This window comes from Lepus europaeus, chromosome 20 (assembly GCF_033115175.1).
Source record: "Lepus europaeus isolate LE1 chromosome 20, mLepTim1.pri, whole genome shotgun sequence".
Lineage (NCBI taxonomy): Eukaryota > Metazoa > Chordata > Mammalia > Lagomorpha > Leporidae > Lepus > Lepus europaeus.
In genome coordinates, this window is record NC_084846.1 from 49649240 (window position 1) to 49675401 (window position 26162).

The following is a 26162-nucleotide window of genomic DNA, read 5'->3' on the forward strand; positions in this document are numbered from 1 at the left end:
ACAGGTCTCTGATTGATATTATCCACTGGTTATGTCTTTTCCTTAGGGATATGAGAATGTTCTTCATGAGCTAAGCGTGTTAAATTTGTCACACGTTGTAGTTTATCGGTTTGGCTTTTAGTTCTTTCTGGTACCTCTGCCATAGCCAGCTTTACCGACTCAGAAAACAGCAGGCATGTGCTCCTCCCCTTTGCCTCTTCTGCACTGCACTGTGCAGAACCAGTGCCAGCAGCTCCCTTGTCTGTCGATAAGGGGAAGGATTCTATTATTTCTACACCAGGCTTCTTGTGCGACATAAAATAGGGGTGGGATAAAATGGGGGAAAAACATTTCCTTTATATGATAAAAACCTTACTTTAAAAATGTCCATTTTCATCTATGTGAAAGGCAGAGACAGAGAGGAGGGATTCGGGAGGGAAGAGAGGGGAAGGGAGAGAGAGAAAAGGAGGGGGAAGGAGAGAAGAGATATCGATCTTCCATCAGCTCCTTCACTCCCCAGCTGCCCACACAGCCAGCACTTGGCCAGGATAAAGCCAGGGGCTGGGCAGGGTACCTGACACATAACAGGCACTAACAGTAACAATTACTATCACTAATGTACTGCTGGACTTGACAGTTTACTTGTGACTTTGTCATGTGATAAAGTGTAATCACTTCATTGAGGAATCTGTTAATTCAAAATCTAGGTTAAGTTAGCTTTTAAAAACATTTAGGAAGCTTTCTATCCTTAAACTCTGAGGCAAGTACTATTTCATGAAAATTAACATTTTTAAAGTGACTTTTTGTTTCTAGTGCTTTTTATAAGCAGCCAAGCCAACTACAAAATGTTCAGGCAGCAGGGAAAATACGTAGATGAGGAATGGAAGGAGGAAGAGCAGCAGAAAGAGATGCTATCCAGCCAGCCCAACTCTGCCACCACCATGTAAGCCACAAGATTCAAAACAAGGGCACTGAACTAACACTCAGTGTGTCTCTCCCGCCTCTCTGGTGCCTCTATCTGAGCAGATGGTAGACATTCACAACTCACTAGTGCCCACTCATCCAATGATGGCTATCCTGTAGAGAGCAAATCTCAGTGTGCTTCCTTCAATCACCACCCTAACATTTTAACTTACATGAACATCAAGTGTAAGAGGATTGCAGCAAAGGAAGAATTGCAAGAATAATTCTGGATAACTTCTCCTATGGTTAAATTATGATGTGAATTTAGATATGAAAACTACCAACTTTTCAAGTCACTGGTCAATTATCCAGATTTGCTGTTTTTGTCATCTCTGGGCTCACTCCTACATAATTCCAAGGTAGATATTGGAGAATTATTCCATATAGTAAAAGTAATAATATTCCAAATTACCACATTTTTCTTTTCATAGGACATAGCTACTTTTGTTTACCCCATATTTGGAATATTACTATTCTTGAGACATTTTTATTCCTGAATCAGATTTTTTGTTGAAACTATATTGTAATCACTGTACTAGACATATAAATAACTGATGAAGACAGAGGACTACTAACCACTACCATTTACAGAACACTTACTTAGCATGTGACAGAGGACACTTCCTATTTATTGCATTACATAATACTTCCAACCACTCTACAAGATAGGTATTTCTTTTATTTATTTATTTTTTTTAAGATTTGTTTTATTTACTTGAAAGAGTACAGAGAGAGGTAGAGCCAGAGAGAGAGAGAGAGGTCTTCCCTCCACTGGTTCACTCCCCAGATGACCACAATGGCCAGAGCCGAGCTGATCTGAAGCCAGGAGCCAGGAGCCAGGAGCCTCCTCCAGGTCTCCCGTGCAGGTACAGGAGCCCAAGGACTCAGGCCATCTTCTACTGCTTTCCCAGCCCATAGCAGAGAGCTGGATTGGAAGTGGAGCAGCCGGGACTTGAACAGGCGCCCATATGGGATGCCAGCACTGCAGGTCAGGGCTTTAACACACTGTGCCAAAGTGACGGTCCCAATAGGTATTTCTTTTAACTTCCTTTTCATCTGAGGAAATAAAATCTCTAAACAATCAAGTCATTTACCCAAGATACTGGGGACAAGATTATAATTTAAGTTTCAAAGAAAATACTTTTTTTTTTTTTTTTTTTTTGACAGGCAGAGTGGATAGTGAGAGAGAGAGACAGAGAAAAAGGTCTTCCTTTTTGCCGCTGGTTCACCCTCTAATGGCCGCTGCGGCCGGCGCACCGCGCTGATCCGAAGCCAGGAGCCAGGTGCTTCTCCTGGTCTCCCATGGGGTGCAGGGCCCAAGCACTTGGGCCATCCTCTACTGCACTCTCGGGCCATAGCAGAGAGCTGGCCTGGAAGAGGGGCAACCGGGATAGAATCCGGTGCCCCGACCGGGACTAGAACCCGGTGTGCCGGCGCCGCAAGGTGGAGGATTAGCCTGTTAAGCCACGGCGCCGGCAGAAAATACTTTTACAATCTGCAATAAAATGGGTGGCTGATATTAAATTTAGCTATCAAATAAAGTGCAGAAGTATATTCTAGTAATTATGACGTGTAATGCTGAAAATAGAAACCTACTTTTTAAAAATACCATTTTAAAAAACAATCACCATTCTTGAAAGTGTACTAAACTAAAAAACAGCCTAAAATTTTTATTTCTAAGTTATAGAAAACTTGCCATTAAAATGAGTACTAATGGGGCTGGCGCTGTGACGCAGTGGGCTAAGCCTTCGCCTACAGCACTGGTATCTTATATATGGATGCCAGTTCGAATCCTGGCTGCTCCTCTTCCAATCCAGCTCTCTGCTATGGCCTGGGAAAGCAGTAGAAGATGGCCCAAGTGCTTAGACCCCTGCACCCACATGGGAGACCTTGAAGCAGCTCTGGCCGTTGCGGCCATCTGGGGAGTGAACCAGCGGATGGAAGATCTCTCTCTCTCTCTCTCTCTCTCTCTCTCTGTATCTCAGGCTTTCAAATAAATAAATAAACCTTAAAAAAAAATACTAATATTACTTGATATGATATTTTTGGAGGGGTCATAGATAATTTCTAAGATTAGACATGCTGATTTCATCCCAGATTTATTCAATCTTTTACAAATAAAGCACTTTTAACTGAGCTCTTCAATTGAACATGGTTTGGTAAAATATCTTGAATTTATAAACCCAAATATCAGTGACCTGTTAACAAAAAAAGAAAATAATTTGGGTCTATTTTCATTGTCCACATATACTGGAAGCCAAACATAGTATGTGTCTTATAAACGGAGTGTTTGGGCTTCAAGGAAAACTTCAGGAGGCTGCAGATAGCCACAATCTTAAAAATGTCATCTTATATATTATAATAACAAATAACAGTATAATTTATATGATTATTATTTCATGTCTTGTGTTATGATTTCCACAGATTATAAATAATGCATGTGAATTCAATAATTTTATATTTTATTTTAGTTAAGAAACAATGAAATGCTTCTGATTACTTTGACATTAAAGATACGTATTTACATTCATGAAACGGTAAATGGGAAAAGAACACTTAAACTGAAGTAGTGAGAAAGGTAAAGTGAATGCTTTAACAAAATGGAATCAGTAAGATTCACTTCAAAGAGGCCTAGAAAAAGTCCCCTGCACAGCAATCTTTGTTTAAAAAAAAAAAATCCATCTGCAATTTTTTCATTCCTTTTTTTTTTTTTTAAAGATTTATTTATTTTTTACTTAAAAGAGTTACACAGAGAGAGGAGAGGCAGAGAGGGAGAGAGGTCTTCCATCCGATGGTTCACTCCCCAACTGGCCAGTGGCCAGAACTGCGCTGATCCAAAGTCAGGAGCCAGGAGCTTCCTCCAGGTCTCCCACATGGGTGCAGGGGCCCAAGGATTTGGGCCGTCTTCTACTGCTTTCCCAGGCCATAGCAGAGTTGGATCGGAAGTGGAGAAGCCAGGACCAGAACCGGCGCCCATATGGGAAGCCGGCACTTCAGACCAAGGCATTAACCCGCTGTGCCACAGCGCTGGCCCTAATCCTTTCATTCTAAAAGATTGTCATCTAGGTGAAAGGTTTAGAGTAGATAAGCACTACTTAGAAAAGAGTCTTTTGTATCAGATGTCTAAGTAAAAAATAAATTTAATTCACTTTTGTTCAATATTTATGTCACTCCTCAAACTAATCATCTAATGAATTTTAGATTTTACCAGGTAATATTGCTACTCCAAATTCTATAAAAGTTAGGTTTACTAAGCAACACAGCTGCAACTACAGAACTTCATGCTGGCAGATGGCAGAGAAGTTGTTACAGATCCTTTGTATTTTCTCTTGCAACTATCCAGTTACAAAATAGGAAAATCTAAAAAATAAAGTCCCTGAATTAGCTCCAATACATTTACTTTCACAGACTACATCTAACGTAGCCTCTGAAGTGACCTGTTCCTCCCTGTACCTTGTAATCTACCTTGCCAAAAAACAGGGTATTAAACAACAGGAGGGAATCTGACAACAGGGCACACTACACAGATTTCACTGAATGGCTACTCACATATAACCTTGCATAGACTTTATGTTCAGTAAAATGCTCCCAGATGAGAAAGCATGATAAAATAACACGCAGACAAATCTGTGAGAACAAATGAGAGCACTGGGAAAGCGAAAGGTGCAAACCAAGGACGTGTGACAGGTTTCTCTGCAATGAGCCTGCTCTTTTGAAGAGAAAAGGCTGAAGGATACATTCTTAACTCTGGCTTCCTGGAAGACAGCAGCAGGCAGTGCCGAAAGATTTCTTATCTTAAAATCAAAGTCAGGTTGGATCGCTCCAATTCTAAAAGTGAACATTTACAATTTTAAGTTACCTGAACGGAATCTAAGCATGGATTAGTATAAACTACCATCTGATCACTGGACTGTTCTTTTTGTCTTAGAAGTGCATAGAGTTTTTTGAAAGATACCCAATTTCTGCTTTGAAGATACAGGTTCAAGGTCTATTCTTTATTATTTCAGAAACTCAGCTTGTACAGTGTTCATAATTTCAACATCCTAAAAAGTGTTTCCATTGTGAACTTTTTCAACCACCGAAGAGAACTTATGCCCACACTCAGATGTTCATGTCAGCAGCAGTTGTCTCTGTGAAGAACATCAAAATCACTCAAACATCAAATTGCTGATCTGATAGAACGATTTATTTTCCCATTACAGGAAAGTCACGAGTGACTTGTTCTGAGGTATGTATTTGAGCTGTGAAGGACATCTATTAGAAAGCTCCACACTTGAAGGTTCTCTTTAGGTGGTAACTTTTTATGGCTGAACAGTCTCTGCCGGTACCAGATTCCCTGTGGTATCCAACTGCATACACTTACACGTGCAGGCAGACACAGGACACTCTGCATGGTCCCTAAAAAATTAGGTCAAATAACAGTCAAAAATCCAAATTAAACATTCTTATATTTGTTTTTCTAAAGCATAGGCCTATCTGTACTGCAACTTTTCAAAATGGTATTAGGAAAAATACAGGAATTAAAACCTAGAAGAAAAAATGCATTAAAAGCATCAAATTAGAAAGAACTGCCAAGTCAGATTTGGGAGAGAAAGTTATTGAAAATCAATAGCTTTACTTTCCACATATATAGCAAGCTATCTCACTCACATTATAAATGTGATGGGGATGTACCCCGAGGTTAAATGGAAGCCAGTGAGACAAACTGGGGCAGGAGTATTACAGCAATGAGGAGCACAGGGTCACTGGCATTGTCTGAAGAGAAAGTTAAGTACAGCCTTCATTGCATGAGGCGCTAACCAACCTCAAAACTAGTTTAGCTGGAACAGAACTGGTGTAGTGGTTTGAAATATACTCTATCACTTCATTTGTAATTCAATTATACAACAGACTATAGGAATTTAGTCAGTTTTAAAAAACTATAAACATATACTCTTCCCAAGTAAAAAAAGTAAATAATGCTAAGACTCAAACATTTAACCCATATAAAACATTTAAACTACTTCTTATCTAAGTATTAATTTTATGGTTTATGCTTACACAGGAGATATATATATATATACACACATATATACTGTTAAGTAACAGCAAAAAAAAAAAAATAAACTCATCCTTTGGATTTACAATAAACCTAAACTATCTTATAGATTATGCACATTATCTCCTGTAACTCCAAGCTGACGGAAGAAGAAACGCATGGATTACCTGAACCAACTAAGCATGTGTCCAGCATGGCCACCGTGCCTGCAGTTGTGACACCACGTAAACCAGTTGTTAAACTGAGCTAATTTTTTGTCCTTGCTCAAGTCCACTTTTTCATCTGATTTGGATCCTCCTATGGGAAAACAAAGTCACCTTTATTAACTATGTTAAGTTTCCTAAAAGCTATTTCTTCTTTTTTTAAAGATTCACTTATTTATTTGAAAGGCAGAATTACAGAGAGGCAAAGACAGAGAGGCAAAGAGAGGTCTCCCATCTACTGGTTCACTCCACAAATGGCTGCAATGGCCAGAGCAGTGCTGATCTGAAGCCAGAAGCCAAGAGCTTATTCTGAGTCTCCCATGCAGGTGCAGGGGCCCAAGGACTTGGGCCACCTTCTACTGCTTTCCCCGGCCATAAGCAGAGAGTTGGACTGGAAGTGGAGCAGCTGGGACTCGAACCACTGCCCACATGGAATGCTGGCACTGCATACAGCAGCTTTACCCACTATGTCACAATGCTGGCCCCCCTAAAAGCTATTTCTTGGCCGGCGCCGTGGCTCACTTGGCTAATCCTCTGCCTGCGCGCCAGCACCCCAGGTTCTAGTCCCAGTTGGGGCGCCAGATTCTGTCCCGGTTGCCCCTCTTCCAGTACAGCTCTCTGCTGTGGCCCGGGAAGGCAGCAGAGGATGGCCCAGGTCCTTGGGCCCTGCATCTGCATGGGAGACCAGGAGCAAGCACCTGGTTCCTGGCTCCTGATTGGCACAGTGCGCCGGCTGTGGCGGCCATTTGTGGGGTGAACCAACGGAAGGAAGACCTTTCTCTCTGTCTCTCTCACTGTCTAACTCTGCCTGCCAAAAAAAAAAAAGTTATTTCTAAAATCATGTTCAAAATATAAATCATGCATATTGAGATATTCATTTTGATGTTAGGATCTAGATTGAAGGAATACTGAATGACCGTTCTACATTTTTTTTTTTTTTTGGACAGGCAGAGTGGATAGTGAGAGAGAGAGACAGCCGTTCTACATTTTTTAAAAAAGGTTTATTTATTTATTTGAAGTCTGAGTTAGAGAGAGAGAGACAGAGACAGAGTCAGAGACAGAGAAAGACCTCCCATCTGCTGGTTCACTCCCCAGATGGCTGCCACAGCCAGGAACTGGGCCAGGCCAAAACCAGGAGCCAGCAGGTTCCTTCAGGTCTCCCAGTCCATCTTCTGCTGCTTTTTCCAGGCCATTATTAGGGAGCTGGATGGGAACTGGGGTAGCCAGGACACAAACCAGTGCCCATATGGGTAGCCAGCATTGCAGGTGGGAGCTTAATGCATTACGCCGCAATGTTGGGCCCTGTCTTACAATTTTTTTTTTTTTTTTTTTGGTAAAGATTTTATTTATTTATTTGAGAGGTAGAGTTACAGACAGAGAGGGAGACACAGAGAGGTCTTCTATCTGTTGGTTCACTCCCCCAGTGGCCACAATGGCTGGAGCTGGGCCAGTCTGAGGCAGGAGCTTTTTCTGGTCTCCTGTGCGGGTTCAGAGGCCCAAGCACTTGGGCCATCTTCTACTGCTTTCCCAGGCCATTAGCAGTGAGCTGGATCAGAAGTAGAGTAGCCGGAACACAAACCAGCACTCATACAGGATGCCAAAACCACAGGCAAAAGCTTAACCTACTATGCCCCAGCACTGGCCCCTCCTACATTGTTAATAGCCAATTAAAAATGGAAAAATATAAATGATCAAAATCCATTAAAAACAATCTGAATCAAAGAGTTTAGAGAGAGGCCAGCATTCTGGCGCAGAGGGTTGGGCCGCTGCTCGCAACGCTGCATCCATGTCTGAGTACCAGCTGGAGCCCTGGCTGCTCTGCTAATAATCCAGCTCCCTGCTGAAGTGCCCGAAAAAGCAGCAGAGAATGGCTGGAGACAGGGACAGAGTGGGAGAAGGCACGAGTGTGCGCTCCCACCAGCAGGTCCACTCTGCCTCACGCCCACAAGGGCTGGTGCTAGGACTGCAACAGCACAAAGCCACAAGTCAGGAACTCAATCCAAACAGGGAGTAGGGACCCAAACACTGGAGCCGTGACCTGCCTCCTCCTAGAGGGAACATTAGCAGGAAGGCAGAGCTGGGAGCAGAGTTGGGAACTGGTGTAAACACTAGGCCAAATTCATGCCTGCTCCCCATACCAAATTGTTTTTTATTTATTAGGATCGGGGTCATCTGAAAAAGAGGTTGGTATACAAAATAAAAATCCCTAAAATTTAAATCAAAAACTAAAATGTACATTTAAAAACATTACATATTACCTTCATATGTTAAAAAAAAGCATCTAGATTGAAAAATGATACTAGCAAGTCTTTTACAGATGTTTTTATAACAATGAACAAGCTGTAGAACAGAATATAAAAAGTGGGAACCAGAAACAATACCAGTTCAACAGCTTATATTAAAGAGGGCTGATGTAGCTCTCAGTGTCACAGAGTTAAAACTAAAACTGACACTCTATCAAGATCTTTATTCACTACACTTCCATGCCAAATACTTGAGAAGTTTTTAATTAAAATTTTTGCCATAGTATCATTTTCAAGTTACGTAAATAGCTGGAACATCCCTAATCTTCTGATACATTATATTATCTGCTATTCTCAAAATATTTTCCAAATGTTTACTTAAAATAGTAAAAAAATAAGCAGTATATATAACCGTTCAAATATGTGTATCTATTTACTGGGTAACTGACAAACGTAGCATAACCTAGAATTCAAGGGACCTGGCTTCCAGGTTAATGATTTCCTCTATGCACCGACAGGTTCTGAAGATGAAATAAGAGGAAATGTCAAAATGTGTTGAGACTATGAAAAGCTCCTTGGGCATGCAAAGTTACAAGGTAACAGAACAGGGTAAACAGACTTTTAAATATCAAACTTGGAAGAATTCTAATAGTGGAAATAGTCATAAGAAAATGGTGTAATTCTAACATTTCATTTGAGATTAAAAAAATGGAATTCTGGGGCTACAACATAAATAATATGAAAAGTCACTATACATTTACTTCATTTTTCAAATTGACCTTCTAATAAATCTTTAACTTCACTGATTACAGGCTGCTGTATAAGGAGCTCTTCCTTTCTGTGGACAATTTTGGAGCATAACTTGTTCATGAGCATCTCCTGGCAGCAGGGCTGACACCCAGAATTAATGTCACTTCTTGTCTTGTCATTTTGGGTTCAAACTCACCTCTTTAGTAGCCACAACCAAAAAGCTACAAATCTTGTAGCAGTACTGGTCAGTCCAACTGCTACCCCTCTAATGGCCCATGGTTCAAGCTTAGCTTCCTTGCCTCAACTGGAAGTACACACCAATCCAGCTCAGGGGCCAAGGCCACCAACTCCACATTTTCACCAGAAACCAGACAATGCCAGCAAGCACCTTAAGCTTTTCTTACAAACTTTAAACACGTTAGCATTTGTGAGATCACCTGCAGTATCATGGCTACAGCGTTCACTTTTATAGATTACAAATTAGAAAGCTCACAAAAGCCCTCAAGTCAGTAGACTGCCTTATCTTAGAAATACAAACTTAACCTTCTATACATTTTATCTGCAACATTAACTCAATTGTGCAGGAACAAAATATGCAGAATGATGGCATACCAGGACAGCTAGAAACAGGTGTTCCCATATTAATGAGGCAAAGTGCACATCGAGGAAGGGGTTTTCGACAGCCGGGGCAACTTGTGACTTTGGATTTTGTTGGTGAGCCACTCACACCGTACTGACTGAAACCTCTACCCTGATGAGGCACGGTTGAGCAGCTGTAGGAGATTGACTTGCCACAGAAGTTGCAACTCACAAACACCTGCAAAACAAATGAAAGGAGGAAAAAATGTAGTGAAAATCATAATGGAATAAATAAATGTTGATTCTACGAAATTCTTTGTATGTAGTCTTTAAAACTGTGTATTATATTGTTTAATGATATACTTGCTCATTATAAGTGATTTATTTGCTAAGTTTGACAAGCTCTCATTTAAAAACTCCACTTAGCAGTTACCTTATGTGGGAACCTCCTTTCTGTTAGCTTTGTTTAGTTGTAATCTTCCCAATATCAATGACATTATTGGAAAAACTAGGGAACTTTAGGCTACAATACTTTAGAGATAAGAAGGACTTTAGGATTCACATTGGGTCATTACAAAATATCCCACTATGATTTCTAAACCAAAACCAAAGCTCAGTGATGTAATCTGGGCAAAATTTTCTTCTAAAGAAAATGCTATGTTCCTAAGACAAAAAGGAGTTAACAATCCTATAATGCTAAATAGCCAGAAACCTGGAGTAACAGCAACAGAAGCTGTTCACTCTGCTTTTACAGTAAACTACTAGTCTCTTAATTCAGAATTCTGGTTATTTTAACATAAGCACACTGACTTCTCAGTTTTCTAAACTAAGCAAACAGCACCATCCAGTGCCCACATTGAGGATAACCTAATATTTAGTGTAAACTAAAATTCTGTTATGTCATGTGCCTTATGTGATTTCACATTTTTTAGATTAATACTAACATGAAAAAAGTCCATATATACTGTTAATTTTTTTGAACCCTCAATTCCTGCCTTATTGCACGTAAATAGTGCAAAAGAACTAAATACACAGATGGGATTTATAAGATCATATGTAGATTCTGAAAGGGCTTGGAATATATTAACTTTGGGTGACACTAGGATGATTCAGGTTTCTCTAAGATTCTCTGGGCTGGCTGTGGTTTGCTCTACTGCAGCCACCAAGAAGATGGTTAGAAGTGGCAGAACTAAAGAGCAGGAAGACTAAGGAGAAAGTGCACTCTAGGACAGATAGAGACATCAACGGAAGGGATATGAGGTAGAGGCTGTGGCACAGCAGGTTAAACCATGCCTATAGCACCAACATTCCACACAGGCACCAGACTGAGTCCTGGCTGCTCCACCTCTGACTCAGCTCCCTGCTAATGTGCCTGGGAAGCAGCAAAAGATGGCCCAAGTGCTTGGGCCCCTGAACCCATGTGGGAGATCTGGAAGAAGCTCTGAGCTCCTGGCTTCAGCCTGGCTCAGCCCCAGCCATTGCAGCCATTTGGAGAGTCAACCAGTGGATGGAAGATCTCCCCTCTCTCTCTCCTCCTGTAACTGTGCCTCTCAAATAAATAAATCTTAAAAAAAAAAAAAGATATCAATGGGATGTCAATATAGGCAAACAAAAAATGAGCTAATAATTAAACTGAACTCTACTATGTTATAGTTTTATTCTCTTCAAAACAACACACTCACCTGTGCTAAAGGCTTGGAACTGGGATCCAACTTACTCCTGTGAATATCAAATTCAGCTCGTTTGTGCCAAAATCGCCACGCATCTAATAAATTTCTGTAGTTCTCAATCCAGTACTGAACCCTTTCATCTTTAAGAACATCTAACGGTGAACCCTAAAAGCAAAACATAATTACTTCAATTGTTTCCAATTTCCTGGCTAAGGGAGAGCATTGTGGTAACATCTGAGTATGAGTAACACAGAAGAAAATAGGCCTCTTTTTTTTTTTTTTTGACAAAAGTTGACTTTCAATGATGACACTGATAAAATAACTGATGGAAACGCCATTGATTTACCGTAAGTTCACTTCTACTACTGACACAAATATGTACTACATATATCATACTTGGCCTGGGAAGTGCAATTCTGTTTATGTTAGTACAGTTCAAGGAGGCAAGAGCAAACAATTCACCTTCCTGGTGGAATTCAGGAGAATTCAATGAGAACAATGAGAACCTCTGGGTTCACAAATCCTGTACACTACCTAACCCAAACACACAAAAAAATTGCTCAATCCTATTTTAAAACTAATTCTGAGCCTAATCCTTGGTATCTAACAAGGCACTGTGGACTGAGATGCTGCTTTTATACGCACATTTATTCTTGCCTTCAATTAAAAGAGACATTTATTGACTTAAAAATATTAAGAGGAAAATTCTAAATAAAATTTTTCCTAGTTCTTTTGCCTATAGGCCATAGGGAAAACAGCAATTTGTGTTATTTAAATTCACTTTAGAGCTCTTCTCATTAAGAACTTGCAGACAGAAGGCTTTTAGCCCTGAACAGGGCCTCTTCCTCAACTCTGAATGCTGGAGAAAGTAGAGATGTCTCCACTCCCAGTGACTCCTGGACCATCAATCTGGAGCCCAGTTTTCTCAGCCCAGGACCAGTCAGAGGGCAAAGTGTTAGAGGACTTGGCAAACAACTTACTTATAGGAAAAAGGAACCTGTACTAGCTAATACACATAATCTATCTCTAGACATACAATCAAAAAAGAAGCATGTCTCTCACCTAGTAATTAGGTGGAAATTTCAATTATCATAGTTAAATGTAGTTGATAGATCATGGGAAAAACCCTTCTGTGAACAATTTTATTTCTTAAAATAAAAAGATCTACTAGTCCTAAGTATGCTAACCAGGCAAATTTGAATAATACACTAGCACAGATTCTGTGGTTTAAAAAGAAATAGCACAGAAAAATGAGATAACCTCACAGTCCATTCTTTCCCCTTCTATGTCAGTAAGAATAAACTATTCTCTAGATCTGTTCTGATTGGCAGAGGAAATAATTCAGAGATTGAATATGACTAAGTCAGAAGGCTTTGGGAAATACCTTGGATTTCTAACAGAATCATAACAAGATTAAAACCAAAAGTGATCAGCAAATAACTAAAGGTCCAAAAGTAATAATAAACATCCTCTGAAAAAGTTTAAGGAAGCCAGTTCTCAATACTGAACTGTACACACACACACACACACACACAAATGTTGAATGCCCATATTCAAGGGAAAAAAATCACCAGACACATAAAGAAATAGGTAAATGTGGGTTCAAAGTAAAACAAAAAGGTGGTGAACCAAAACTAAACCTAAAATATCCCAGATGCTAGAGTTAGCAGACAATGAATTCAATGCAGCTGTTTGAAATAATGTTTAAAGACAATGGAAAACAGTATTTTAATTAGTAAGCAGACGAGGAAAGTGAGATGAGAAAGGCAAATTTTAATAAAGTTGAGATTCTATAATCAAAAAGCACAATCACTGAAATTAAGAACTTCCTGGCCAGTGCTGTGGCTCAATAGGCTAATCCTCCGCCTGTGGCACCGGCACACCAGGTTCTAGTCCCGGTCAGGGCACTGGATTCTGTCCAGGTTGCTCCTCTTACTCTTACGGTCCAGCTCTCTGCTGTGGCCCAGGAAGGCGGTGGAGGGTGGCCCAGGCCCTTGGGCCCTGCGCCCGCATGGGAGACCAGGAGGAAGCACCTGGCTCCTGGCTTTAGATCAGCACGGTGCGCAGGTCGCAGGGCACCGGCCGCAGCAGCCATTGGAGGGTGAACCAACAGCAAAAAGGAAGACCTTTCTCTCTGTCTCTCTCTCTCACTGTCCACTCTGCCTGTCAAAAAAAAAAAAAAAAAAAGAATTTCCTGGAAGCTTATAGCACATAGCAGATTACAGAAGGATCAACAAACTAATCAACAGAAATTATCCAATCTGAAGAACAGAGGCAAACAAAAAAAGATGGCAGGAAAATGAACAGTCTCAGGCAGCTATGGACAGTATCAAATGGCTTAGTATATGTGTAGTAAGAGTCCAAAAAGAAAAATAAAACAAGATTGAAGCAGAAAAACGTGTTAAAATAAATAATGTCTGAGACTTTTCAAACCTGATGAAAAACATGAGTGACAGATCCAAGATCAGTGAACTACTAGCAGGATGAAAAGAACCAGAACTGGGCATATCAGAGACACTCTGCTAAAAACCCAAAGACACAGCAGTGAAACAGCCATTTTGCAGCTAAAATGAAAAAGTCAAGAGGATCTGTAACCTGTACTACAAAAAATACTGAAGGAAAATGATACTAAATGAAGCTTTCGATCTACAGGAAGGAAGGACAAGTGAATAAAAATAAAACTTCATGCTGTATTTTCCTCTCACGATTTACATGAATGACAAATGACTGTTCAAAGGAAAACCACTTACATTCTAAGTAAGTTTATAATATATCTAGAAATAAATTACATAGCAATAGGACAGTGAGTAAAAGAAGCTGCAGTGTTGAAACATTTTTACAAAGCATGGCACATGAAACAAAGCAAAACTCAGTGTCAGCTGTGAAGCGATAAAGGGAAAGGGTGAAGCGGAAGTGTGATTCATCAGGTGTGAAATGTGAAGCACAAGGTGGTTATGTTGACCTAGAGAAACCACTTAAAAAAAGATAATGAAAGGAAGTATTGCTAAGAAGCCAACAGAGGAAATAAAGTGAAATACAGAAATATTCAACTAACCCAAAATAAGCCTGAAAAAGGACAAAAGGAAAAAGGACAGAAACAGGAACAAACAGCAAGGCAGACTTCATCTTGACCACATCAACGTGGTCAACTGAGAAACACTCAAGTTAAAGGGCAGTGATTATCAGACCGGAGTTTTACAAAGATCTGACTACACACTGTCTAAATTATTTTAAGTATATTTCATAAATCTTAAAAAGCCATTATACTCTGTAGCCAAATACGTAGAGTTGAATTTAAGACATAATCTCATTTCAGTGAAGAAAAAAAATGCTATAGAAGGATGCTTTTCTTCCACAGGCAATGGCTTGACACCTGCAAGGAGACTTTTTGTGGTTTGCAGGCCTGAGTGCATGTCACGTACGTGGGGAGGGGTGTTTAACTGTGCTGACCCACCCAGTGCACAGCACGCCATCACAGTTACACAAAGATGGAGGGGGAAAGAAGGCACCACCACCAGGAAAAGGTAAAATAGCTGTAAGGACACAGAAAGTCTCAGGGAAATACTCCCACTCCCAAGTTTTACTATATTTCCAACACAAAGTAACGCAGAAGGCAACTATGGTCAGGAGTCTGTTTTGTAAACCTGGACAGTTAAAACAGAAAAACAGACTGCCCAAATCACCCCCTCTGTTAATAAAAAGGGGAAGTGGGAGTTAAGAGAGCTGTGGTATAACTTGCTCTCCGTACTTCCAGGAAGCCTGCAGCTGAGATCATGGAAAGTGGATCTCTGTTGTAGAGGTACAGCTCTGGCATCAATTGGAAAACCACACAGTTGTTCTCGCCTTTCCATCTGAGCTCTATGCAAACTCAGATGCAGTCAAGACTGGTACTTCCCATGATGGAAATGAGGAGACTTGGGGACAGCAACATAAGGCCCCAGTGTTCAGTAAATCAGCTGATCACATTTAGGCTAAATGCCTACTAAAGATCCTAAGCAAGCAAAACTGCACCTCACTTCCAACTGAGGACGAAAATACACAGTGTCCTTAAGCTGCTTCCAAAATGCACCAACCTGTAACATGCAGTAGCTTGCTGTCTGGACATCTCCAGTTCTGTCGACGTAACTCTCCATTAAATCCACTCCATCTTTAGTTAGGCCTGTAAGCAATATTCCTTCCAAGTTTCCAGCCTCTTTCATTTCATTGGTCAACTTATCAATGTATCTATTTAACTGGAAAATCCAAAGTGATTTTTCTAAAGCAATGTTTCACTGTATGGCTATTTTGCACCTCAAAAACATATACTACATTTAGAAATTTCATTACTGTTGAAGAACATTTTAAAACAAAAGTCCCAACTAAAACCTAGACACATCCTCTCCAAGAAGTCTCTATCTATTTTAATGCTGTATCCATATTATTTAAAATATTTAAAGACATTTGGTATATTTTGATAATTATTCTATAAAAGAACTATAGATGGTGTATAATTTTAAACAGAACTGTCCTCATTATTCTGCAAAACTCTTGTTAGTTGTCACAGTAGTATATAAAGAATCATAGGATCTGAGCTGGAATTTCAGATAATCAAGAATAACCATTTCAGGATGTGCATTTGGCTTTGCTTGTGGCCCATGTTGAAGTACACTGATTCAATGTTCCAGCTCCTGATCCAGCTTCCTGCTAATTCAGACTGCATGCTGGTAACAGCTGAAGTAATTAGGTCCCTGCCACTCAGGTGGCAAACATGGACTGAATTTCTAGCTCCTGGATTTATCACCAACCCAGACCTGACCAATGTGGGCATTTGAACAATGAATGTGCAGATGGAGGTTCTGTTTCTTTCTCTATCAGATAAATAAATTTAAAAAATTTTGAAGCCCTTTTCTCTAGGTCTTTGCTGACTATTCTACCCTAAACACTAGACAAGATCCCTCTATATGGCCCCAGAACTTTATCATTATTATAGTACTTGGCAGATAATTTTTACTATTTTTTAAAATTTACTTATTTAATTTGCAGGGCTTATTGACAGAGGGAGAGATCTTTCATATGCCTTTCAAAGGGCCGCAATGGCCAGGGCTGGGCACAGCCAAAGCCTGGAGTCCAGAATTCCACCCGAAGTACTTGGGCCATCAACCACTCTCTTCCCAGGCACATTAGCAGGAAGCTGGAACGAGCACTGGGTTTTGGGATGTCTGCGTCACAAGTGGCTTAACCCACTGTGCCACGACGCAGAGCCCATTCTACTAATTTTTTACATGCTTATCTCTTTCACTAGGTACAAAGCATGGGCAGTCAGTAACAACTCACTATTTTGAAAGTGAAGGGATCTTTCTAAAGCATTACTTAGAGGGGAATATAACATCTTTATGTATTAATTTTACTCCCCAAAGCAAAAATGAACTGAAATACTAAATCAGCGTTCTAAGTAAGTACATTTAGTTATGCAAGACATGTTCACAATGTCTTGATTTAATAAATGCCCTTGTTAGAAACATTTTTACATTAAATCTCACACTTACATAATTACAAAGATTGGGTTTTCTTCTAATTATTTATTTGAAAGTCAGAGTTACAGAGAGAAGACACAAAGAGATCTTCCATCTGCTGGTTCACCTCTCAGATAGCCACTATGCTCAGGGCTGGGCCAGGCAGAAGCCAGGAGCCAGGAGCTTCTGTCGGGTCTCTCACGTGGGTGGCAGGATCCCACATACTTGGGTCATGTTCTGCTGCTTTTCCCTGCCATTAGCAGGGAGCTGGATCAGGAGAGGCTGGGACTCAAACCAGAGCCCATATGGGACGCTGGCATTGCAGGCAGCAGCTTAATCCATTATGCCACAATGCTCAAGATTCATTTCTTAAAATAATGATGTGACAGTAAATATTAATCACTTAAAATGCAGAATTAAATCAGTTCTTACCTGAGTATCATTAAGGAATTTACAAGCAAATGCCACTCTGTCACGAACTGCAACCTTGTTTTCATACTAGAAAGAGAAAGTAGTTAAACTGCACGTGCTGTAAGTTCTAAACTTTCACAGACCAAATATTTTATAAACCGAAGTTTATGTTCAAATGTATTAAAAAGGTGTTATATGCATTCTGGCAAGGCCACTGATTGTCTAAGACGACTTTCCTGCTGCCACTCTCGGGGAGTTCAGTGTTAAGGTTGCTGTCCTGGCAATGTAAACACTTACCTCCTAAACTCCGACCAAGTTCAGCTGAAAAAGTATTCAGTTCAATGTTATAGAATTTCAAAATAAAATATAAACAAAAATATACAGTGTATCAAATTTAAGATAGCATGGAATCTTCCTATCACAGAAGCTGATTTTGGGGAAACTAAGGAAATCTTTCTTTGGTGGTTATGTCAATCAACAGCTCTAGGAAATCTGTGAATTGCCTGCACCAGTATAGAATTTCAAAAGGCTTAGGCCGGCGCCGTGGCTTAACAGGCTAATCCTCCGCCTTGCGGCGCCAGCACACTGGGTTCTAGTCCCGGTTGGGGCGCCGGATTCTATCCCGGTTGCCCCTCTTCCAGGCCAGCTCTCTGCTATGGCCCAGGAAGGCAGTGGAGGATGGCCTAAGTCCTTGGGCCCTGCACCCGCATGGGAGACCAGGAGAAGCACCTGGCTCCTGGCTTCGGATCAGCGAGATGCGCTGGCCGCAGCGGCCATTGGAGGGTGAACCAACGGCAAAAAGGAAGACCTTTTTCTCTGTCTCTCTCTCATATCCACTCTGCCTGTCAAAAAAAAAAAAAAAAAAGAATTTCAAAAGGCTTAAGGACATGTTTCTAAATACAAAGTGACAAGGCATATATATAAGTATTTATAAATAAATTTTATAAATTTTCAAGATTTATTTATTTGAAAGGTAGAGTTAGAGAGAGAAGCAGAGACAGAAAGCGGGATCTTCCAACCACTGGTTCACTCCCCAAATGGCCTCAATGGCTAGGGCTGTGCCAAGATGATGCCAGGAGCTTCTTCTAGGTCTCCCAAGTGGATGCAGGGACCCAGGGACTTGGGCTATCTTCTGCTGCTTTCTCAGGCCACAGCAGAGAGCTTGATTGAAGTGGTGCAGTGGGGACTCAAACCAGCACCCATATGGAATACAGGCACTGTAGGCCACAGCTTAACCCGGTGCACTGCAGCATCAACCCCCAAAATGACATGTTTTAAAGTAGGTAGTTTGTGGCAAAATTTTTAGAAGCTTTATAACAAACTGCAAAACATTTTTTAAAATGATTACTGTAAGTACAGAAAAGTAAAATTAATTTTGTGATTACTAAAAATTAATTTGAAAGTGGAAGATCCAATTTCCAATGAAGCAAGTCTTGAAATACTTTTCACCTTAATGCTTCCTCAATTCTAAAAGACAGTTCTGCCCTAAAGAGAGAACATATTTGGTATAAACTAGATTTAATGCTTAGACTCAATTATATGTGTTACAATTCTAACCTGGAAAAGGTTATCAATACTACCTGTTTTACTTTACAGGCGAGAAAACTAAAACCCCCAAAGGAAAATCGAATGCTTAAACTAACTGGCACAGCAAAGACTTGGGGCTTTATCTTCCGATTTCCCTTTCAAGTTAGTACTTTTTACTATTCTACTGACACGTAACATGTTTTTTTTTTTTTTTTTTTGACAGGCAGAGTGGATAGTGAGAGAGAGAGAGACAGAGAGAAAGGTCTTCCTTTTTTGCCGTTGGTTCACCCTCAAAAAAATTCCTTAAAAAAAATCAAATAACAAAAACATCCATTATGAATAGTTTGATCATATAATTTCTCTTTCAATCAGAAATACATCTAAGAATGACAAACGCTAACTCATACAAAATATTTGGTCACCCTGGTGACAACTGACTGATCTTGAACTGGGCATTTGGCACAGTGGTACAATTGCTACTTGGGACACTTGTGCCTGATTTCAGTCCTGGCTCCTCTGCTTCTGATTCAGCCTCCTACTAATGTGTACACTGGAGGCAGCAGGTGATGGCTCAAGGACTTGGGTCTCTGCCACCCATATGGGAGACCGAGACTGAGTTCCAGACTCCTGGCTTCAGCATGGCCCAGACCTGGCCATTATGGGAACTTAGGGAGTGAATCAAGAGATGGGAGACCTCTGTCGTTCTGCCTTTCTTTCTTTCTTTTTTTTTTTTTGGACAGGCAGAGCGGATAGTGAGAGAGAGAGACAGAGAGAAAGGTCTTCCTTTTTGCCATTGGTTCACCCTCCAATGGCTGTCACAGCCGGTGCACCGCGATGATCCGAAGCCAGGAGCCAGGTGCTTCTTCTGGTCTCCCATGGGGTCTGGTCTCCCCTCCACTGCACTCCCGGGCCATAACAGAGAACTGGCCTGGAAGAGGGGCAACCGAGACAGAATCCAGCACCCCGACCAGGACTAGAACCTGGTGTGCCGGCGCCGCAAGGCGGAGGATTAGCCTGTTGAGCCACAGCACCGGCCCTGCCTTTCTAAAAATCAAACACAGTCTGTATACGTATATACATATTTTAAGATTTATGTATTTATTTATTTGAAAGGGAGAGAGAGAGAGAGAGAGAGAGAGAGAGAGGTCTTACATTTCAAGGGTTCACTTACAAAATAGTTCACTCAGCCAGCCAAGGCTAGGTCTGGTAGAAGTAAGAGACCACGAACTCCCATATGGTTAACAGGGATTCAAGAACTTGAGCCATGATCTGGTGCTTCTCAGTTACATTAACAGAGAGAGCTAGATTGGAAGCAGAGGTGCCAGGACTCCAGTTGACACTCTGATATGGGAAGTGGGCATCCTAAATGGTCATTTAACCCACTGCACCACAGCGCCCACTCCAACACACACAGCATATTTAAATAGCAAATACAGCTTTCAGCTTCCATAGCTGTATATTTCTAGAGCTCAGATCTTAAGTTGAAGGATACAATCTTTATTCCTTCTATATGCATAAATTGCTAAAACTATAAAATTCAAATCCAGCTTGGTATTAGTTAACCAGGTTGAAATTACACACAAGAAGAGCTACTAAAAATAGCTTAAGACACTCTGTTTAAAATAATATATACTTGGGGCCAGCACTGTGGCGTAGTGGGTAAAGCCACCACCTGCAGTGCTGGAATCCCATATGGGTAGCAGTTCGAGTCCTGGCTGTTCCAATCCAGCTCTCTGCTATGGCCTGGGAAGGCAGTAGAAGATGGCCCAAATCCTTGGGCCTCTGCACCTGCATGGGAGAACTGGAAGAAACTCCTGGCTTCGATCGGCGCAGCTCTGACCCTTGCGGCCAACTGGGGAGTGAACTAGCAGATGGAAGATCTATCACTCTCTGCCTCTCCTTCTCTATGTAACTCTGACTTTCAAATAATAATAATAAAAAAAAAACTTTAAAAAAATATATACTTGGGGCAGGTGTTTAACTTAGTAGTTAGGCACTGTTTACAATACTCATGTCCACTATTAGAGTACTTGGGTTCAATACTTGGCTCCAGCTCCTGCTAACAGGCACCCTGGAAGGCAACAGATGACGGCTCAAGTAGCTGGGTGCCTCCCACCCACATGGGAGACCTGTACTGAATTCTCAGCTCATGGTTTCAGCCCAGCCCAGCTTCAGATGTTGTAGTAGGCATTTGGGAAAGATGGGGGCTCTGTCTGTCTGCCTCTCAAATAAATAAGTAAATAAACAATATATACTCATATGTATTAATATATAAAGTACTTTGTGCAACAGACATTTGAAAAGTTAACAGATAAAAACTCCAACTGTAATAAATCATTTATTATTTATTTATATTTTAACAAGTATCTCCTGAACTAGAAATTAGCTTACCAAAACTCCATCATAAGATCCTGTTTCACTTGTCAGAAATGCAAACATGACACACAGATATGGGTTGTTTAGCTGTAATCGTAGAGTGCTGCACATTTCTCTCCAAAGGGAGTTCTTTTCATCCGTATAGCCTGATAACGCCATTGCTACCACATTGAGATTCAGGTCTCCTGCATGTTGAAAACACCTGGGTTAATCTAAGTGATCAAAAGCTCAATATCTTCTATTTCCTCATTTGTTAAATCACAAGCAAACAAAAATCAGAGGGTGACTTCTAACCCCAGAAAAGTAAGCCCACTTGAATAAGGGTTTTGATTCAGACTGGAAAATCTCGTAAGAATCATAAGCAAAAAAATTTTGTATTTGCAAATCCTATACAGGATAAGTATGAATTTTAAATTCTGTGTCTCACTCCAGGCGGGTTTCTATACAGCATGTTATCCTTCGTACCTACATGAAGAAGAGTGAGACCGCCCTACCTGAATCACCGCTGACTTCATCAACAAGCTCATTTATGCTATTTCAAAGCACTGATACAACTATTACTCTACCTCAGCACTGTAAATTTCAAAATTAATTTATCATTCCTAAATCTATAATGTACATACTTATGTATAAATGTCAGTTGCGAAGTACAGAAAGCCAGTATTTCACCATTCCTGCAATGGTATTATACTTTTCATTTCTCTAGGACAAAATGAACTATTAGAATTACCACACAATTGAATTTAGACACATTTGCAACAAAGCGTTTGTTCCCAATCACCTTTTACACATTTGTTCTTAGCAGTTTATATGGCTGCTATAAGCTGCTAACTTGGCCATCAGTCCCATATTAATAAGGCCTACTACATAAGTTTACCTTCAAAGGAAAAATCTAAATGTACCTTTAACTTTCAAGGATATTCTACATTTATTTGTTTTATTTTTGAATTTCTGTTTCTTGATTCTAATAATTTTTCTTTCTTATGGTTGTGCTTCCCACTTTATGTTCTTATCAGTCTTATTGATTTCCATAAACATTTTCCCAAAATTGGTCTGTGCATGCTTCTTCCACCGGTATCCCATATGCACACCAGTTCTAGTCCCGGCTGCTCCTCCTCTGAGTCAGCTCTCTGCTATGGCCTGGGAAAGCAGCAGAAGGTGGTCCAAGTGCTTGGACCCCCATGTGGGAGACCCAAAAAAGCTCCAGGCTTTGGACTGGCCCAGCTGTAAGCACTGCAGCCATTTGGGGAGTGAACCAGTGGATGGAAGACCTTGCTGTTTCTCCCTCTTTCTGCCTGTAACTATCTCTCAAATAAATATTTTTAAAAATTAAAAAAAAATAAAAACAGCAAAGGAATATATTTTGCTTCCATATAGAACATTTATTTCTGAGTGGAAAGGAATGTTTGACTTGGAAGTCTTTTTTTCAAACTTTCACTAGGTTACTACAATTACTGCAATGAGGTTTTTTAATGATTTTGAGTATGGATGTTTAAATGTACAACCAAATTTTCCAGGGAAGCGTGACATGAAAGTTACCATGCCTTTAGGTGGCAGCAAAATTAGAATGGGGGGGCCAGCACTGTGGCATAGTAGGTTAAGCCTATGCCTGTGGTGCCGGAATCCCATATGGGTACCGGTTTGTGTCCTGGCTGCTCCTCTTCTGATCCAGCTCTCTACTAATGGCCTAGGAAAACACTTGAAGATGGCCCAAGTTCCTGGGCCCCTTTGCTCACACAGGAGACCCAGAAGAAGCTCCTGGCTTAGGACCAGCCCAGCTTAGGACCAGCCCAGCTCTGGCCTTGCAGCCATTTGGGGAATGAACCAGAGGATGGAAGACCTCGCTCTGTGCCTCTCCCTCTCTGTAACTCTGACCCTCTAATAAGTAAATTAAATCTTCAAAAAAGGTTAGAATGGGATTGTAGAATTTAAATATATATTCTTCTTTCATTACCACATATTTTCTATTATACTCTCAAATGGGGAAGAACTTTGTTAGTGTAAAAGTAAAGGACAAGATGTCAATCTAGGTGAAACACTATTTTGACTTTTCTACTGGATGTAAACATATTACATTTCATTTTATGTATTTCCCTATGGTTCAATGTAACTATAATGGTTTCAAAATGAACCAGAAAATAAGTCAGTATTCTGAATATTCAGAAATAATTCGCCAGGTGTATTAATGGGAAGAAATCCTGAAGTTTTGGATTAAGATTTGTTTCTCTGAGGAATCTGGCAAAACACCAGAGTCAAAAAGCTTATCACACTTCTTTTTAACAAATATTAAACAAAAATTATGTTTTAATTACAGACTCAAGTAGTAGTAGCACTTTTATAAGTCAAACTATGCTTTTGATTAGAATCCGTATTTGTTGAAATAAAAGTATCAGAGCTTCCTAAAGGTCAACCAATAACCACCCAAAACACAAAGTATAAATTCAGATAAACTTAAATGTATGCCAAAAATGCTTGCAAATTGAAGTTTCCTAACCTTTGGGCAAACAGTTTTATTTAAAAAAATGTATAAGAGGGGCTGACACTGTGGCATAGCAGGTAAAGCCCCAGCCTGTAGCGCTGGTATCCCATATGGTCACTAGTTCGAGTCCTGGCTGCTCCACTTCCGATCCAGCTCTCTACTGTGACCTGGGAAAGTAGTAGAAGATGATAGCCCAAGTCCTTGGGTCCTTGCACCTGCATGGGAGACCTGGAAGAAGCTCCTGGCTCCTGGCTTTGGATAGGCCCAGCTCCACCCATTGTGGTCATTTGGGGAGTGAACCAGAAGGTGGAAGACGTTTCTCTCTCTCAATCTCACGCTCTCCACCTCTGCCTTTCTGTAACTCTGCCTTTCAAATAAATAAATAAATTTTTTTTTCGTTTTTATTTATTTTTTATTTTTTACAGGCAGAGTGGACAGTGAGAGAGAGAGACAGAGAGAAAGGTCTTCCTTTTGCCGTTGGTTCACCCTCCAATGGCCGCCGCGGTAGCGCGCTGCAGCCGGCGCACCGCGCTGATCCGATGGCAGGAGCCAGGTGCTTCTCCTGGTCTCCCATGGGGTGCAGGGCCCAAGGACTTGGGCCATCCTCCACTGCACTCCCTGGCCACAGCAGAGAGCTGGCCTGGAAGAGGGGCAACCGGGACAGGATCGGTGCCCCGACCGGGACTAGAACCCGGTGTGCCGGCGCCGCAAGGCGGAGGATTAGCCTACTGAGCCGGCCAATAAATTTTTTTTTAAAAGAGCCATCTTTAAAAAGAAGAAAAAAACAGTGAACATGGACATATTTGAACAATATTTATAATAGTAAAGAACATATAATGCACATATTTGCTTTTAAATACCTAAATGAAGACATAACTGAAAAGAATGGGCTAATATTTACTGTTATAGACATAAAATTGTGCTCTTTCAACCAATATTTACATTAAAATATTGATCAGATATTTGCAAATCATTAGCCTCCTTTACAGAATTCCACACACTGCCAATATCTTAGAATATAATTGAATACCTTTTCCTGAAGATGCCCCTTCATTCAGGATTTGGATTGCTCGCCGAATATCCAAGTTGAATAATGCTATAGCAGCAGCTCTTTCCCATTCCCCTTCTTGTACAAGTGAATTCAAAAACGGCCCCACATCCACATCTGTTCCCTTCTTTATCCACCCACAAAGCTGTAAAGCTAAGATTCTTTCTTCATTTAAATTCTGAATATCAGTCTGCTTATCCAATCCACTCCAATTGTGTCTGCTGCTGCTCTCCACCACTCCTAAAAATAGAAACATATCTGTTATCGTGAAGCAAACATGGAAAGTAAATTACTCTTACAAAGAATTATTTCAACAGCATATTTAGAATATGCAGAGGCGGTATTTGGCTTAGTGACTAAGAAGCCAGTTAAGTGCTGTGTCCCATTATCAGAGTGCCTGGGATTGATTCCCAGCTCCAGTTCCTGATCCCAGCTTCCCAGCAGCGTAGATCCTGGAAGGTAGCACGGTTTCTGTCACCCATGTTGGAGATGTAGATTAAGCTCCTGGCTTCAGCCCCAGCCCTGACCTTGTCATTGAAGGCATTTGTAGAGACAATCAATGGATGGGAGCTCTCTCTCTCTCAAATAATTAAAAAATACATGGATTCAATTTGTTAGCCACAATTTTCTTAGTTCAAATACAAAACATGCCACAAATAAAACATTTCTCCATGTTTCTAAGTATACCAGCTCCTCTACATGAGCTGATGGAGTGAGCGCAGAGGCTCAGAGGCAAAGCTGAGTCACTGCTGCAGAGAAGCCTCCCTGAACTCAACCCTCATTATCTCATTCACCACCTGTGGCTTTATTTCTTTTAGCACTAAACATAAATTCCCATACTCATTAATTTATTTTTCAGTCTTTTCTCTCACTAGAATACAGGCTCCAAATCCCAAGGTATCCCACTGCTCAGGATCCAAGTAGAAGTTTCTCTATCACTTCTCTCCTTCCTCTGTGCAGGTACATATACACAAACAAATGAGACCAGAGACTAAAGTATTTGGAAAGTTGAAGATAACTATTAACATTAAAACACAGTGGGATGGGGCTGGTACTGTGGCATAGAAAGTTAAGCCTCCACCTGCAGTGCTGGCATCCCATATGGGCGCCATTTCCAGTTCCAGCTTCTCCACTTCCAATCCAGTCCTTGCTAATGCACCAGAGAAAGGAGCAGAAGATGGCCCATGCACTTAGGCCCCAGCATCCACATGGGAGACCCGGATGAAGCTCTGGGCTTCTGGCTGGCTTCCGTCTGGCCAAATCCCAGCAGTTGTGGTCATTTGGCGACTGAACCAACAGATGAAAGATATCTCTCACTTTCTCTCTCTTTCAAATAAATAAATAAATCTTTTTTAAAAAAAAAAATAGAGTGGGAATCATATGAAGGATATTTCTCCCCTCGCT

At 40.7% G+C, this 26162-nt stretch overlaps 1 protein-coding gene across 4 annotated transcripts in view; it reads right to left on the reverse strand.

Annotated features, from left to right (window-relative positions):
• Positions 1–5113: 5113 nt before the first annotated feature.
• MIOS (meiosis regulator for oocyte development) overlaps positions 5114–26162 on the reverse strand; it is a 35879-nt gene continuing 14830 nt past the window's right edge. For all 4 annotated transcript variants that reach the window (XM_062179360.1, XM_062179362.1, XM_062179363.1 and 1 more), the window contains 8 exons: positions 24741–24998; positions 21247–21416; positions 17350–17415; positions 15499–15657; positions 11438–11590; positions 9789–9993; positions 6148–6277; positions 5114–5340 (listed from right to left, as the gene is read on the reverse strand). In XM_062179360.1, coding sequence (XP_062035344.1) covers positions 5244–5340; positions 6148–6277; positions 9789–9993; positions 11438–11590; positions 15499–15657; positions 17350–17415; positions 21247–21416; positions 24741–24998 — 1238 coding nt within the window. In that variant the 3' untranslated portion in view covers positions 5114–5243. The remainder of the gene's footprint in view (positions 5341–6147; positions 6278–9788; positions 9994–11437; positions 11591–15498; positions 15658–17349; positions 17416–21246; positions 21417–24740; positions 24999–26162) is intronic.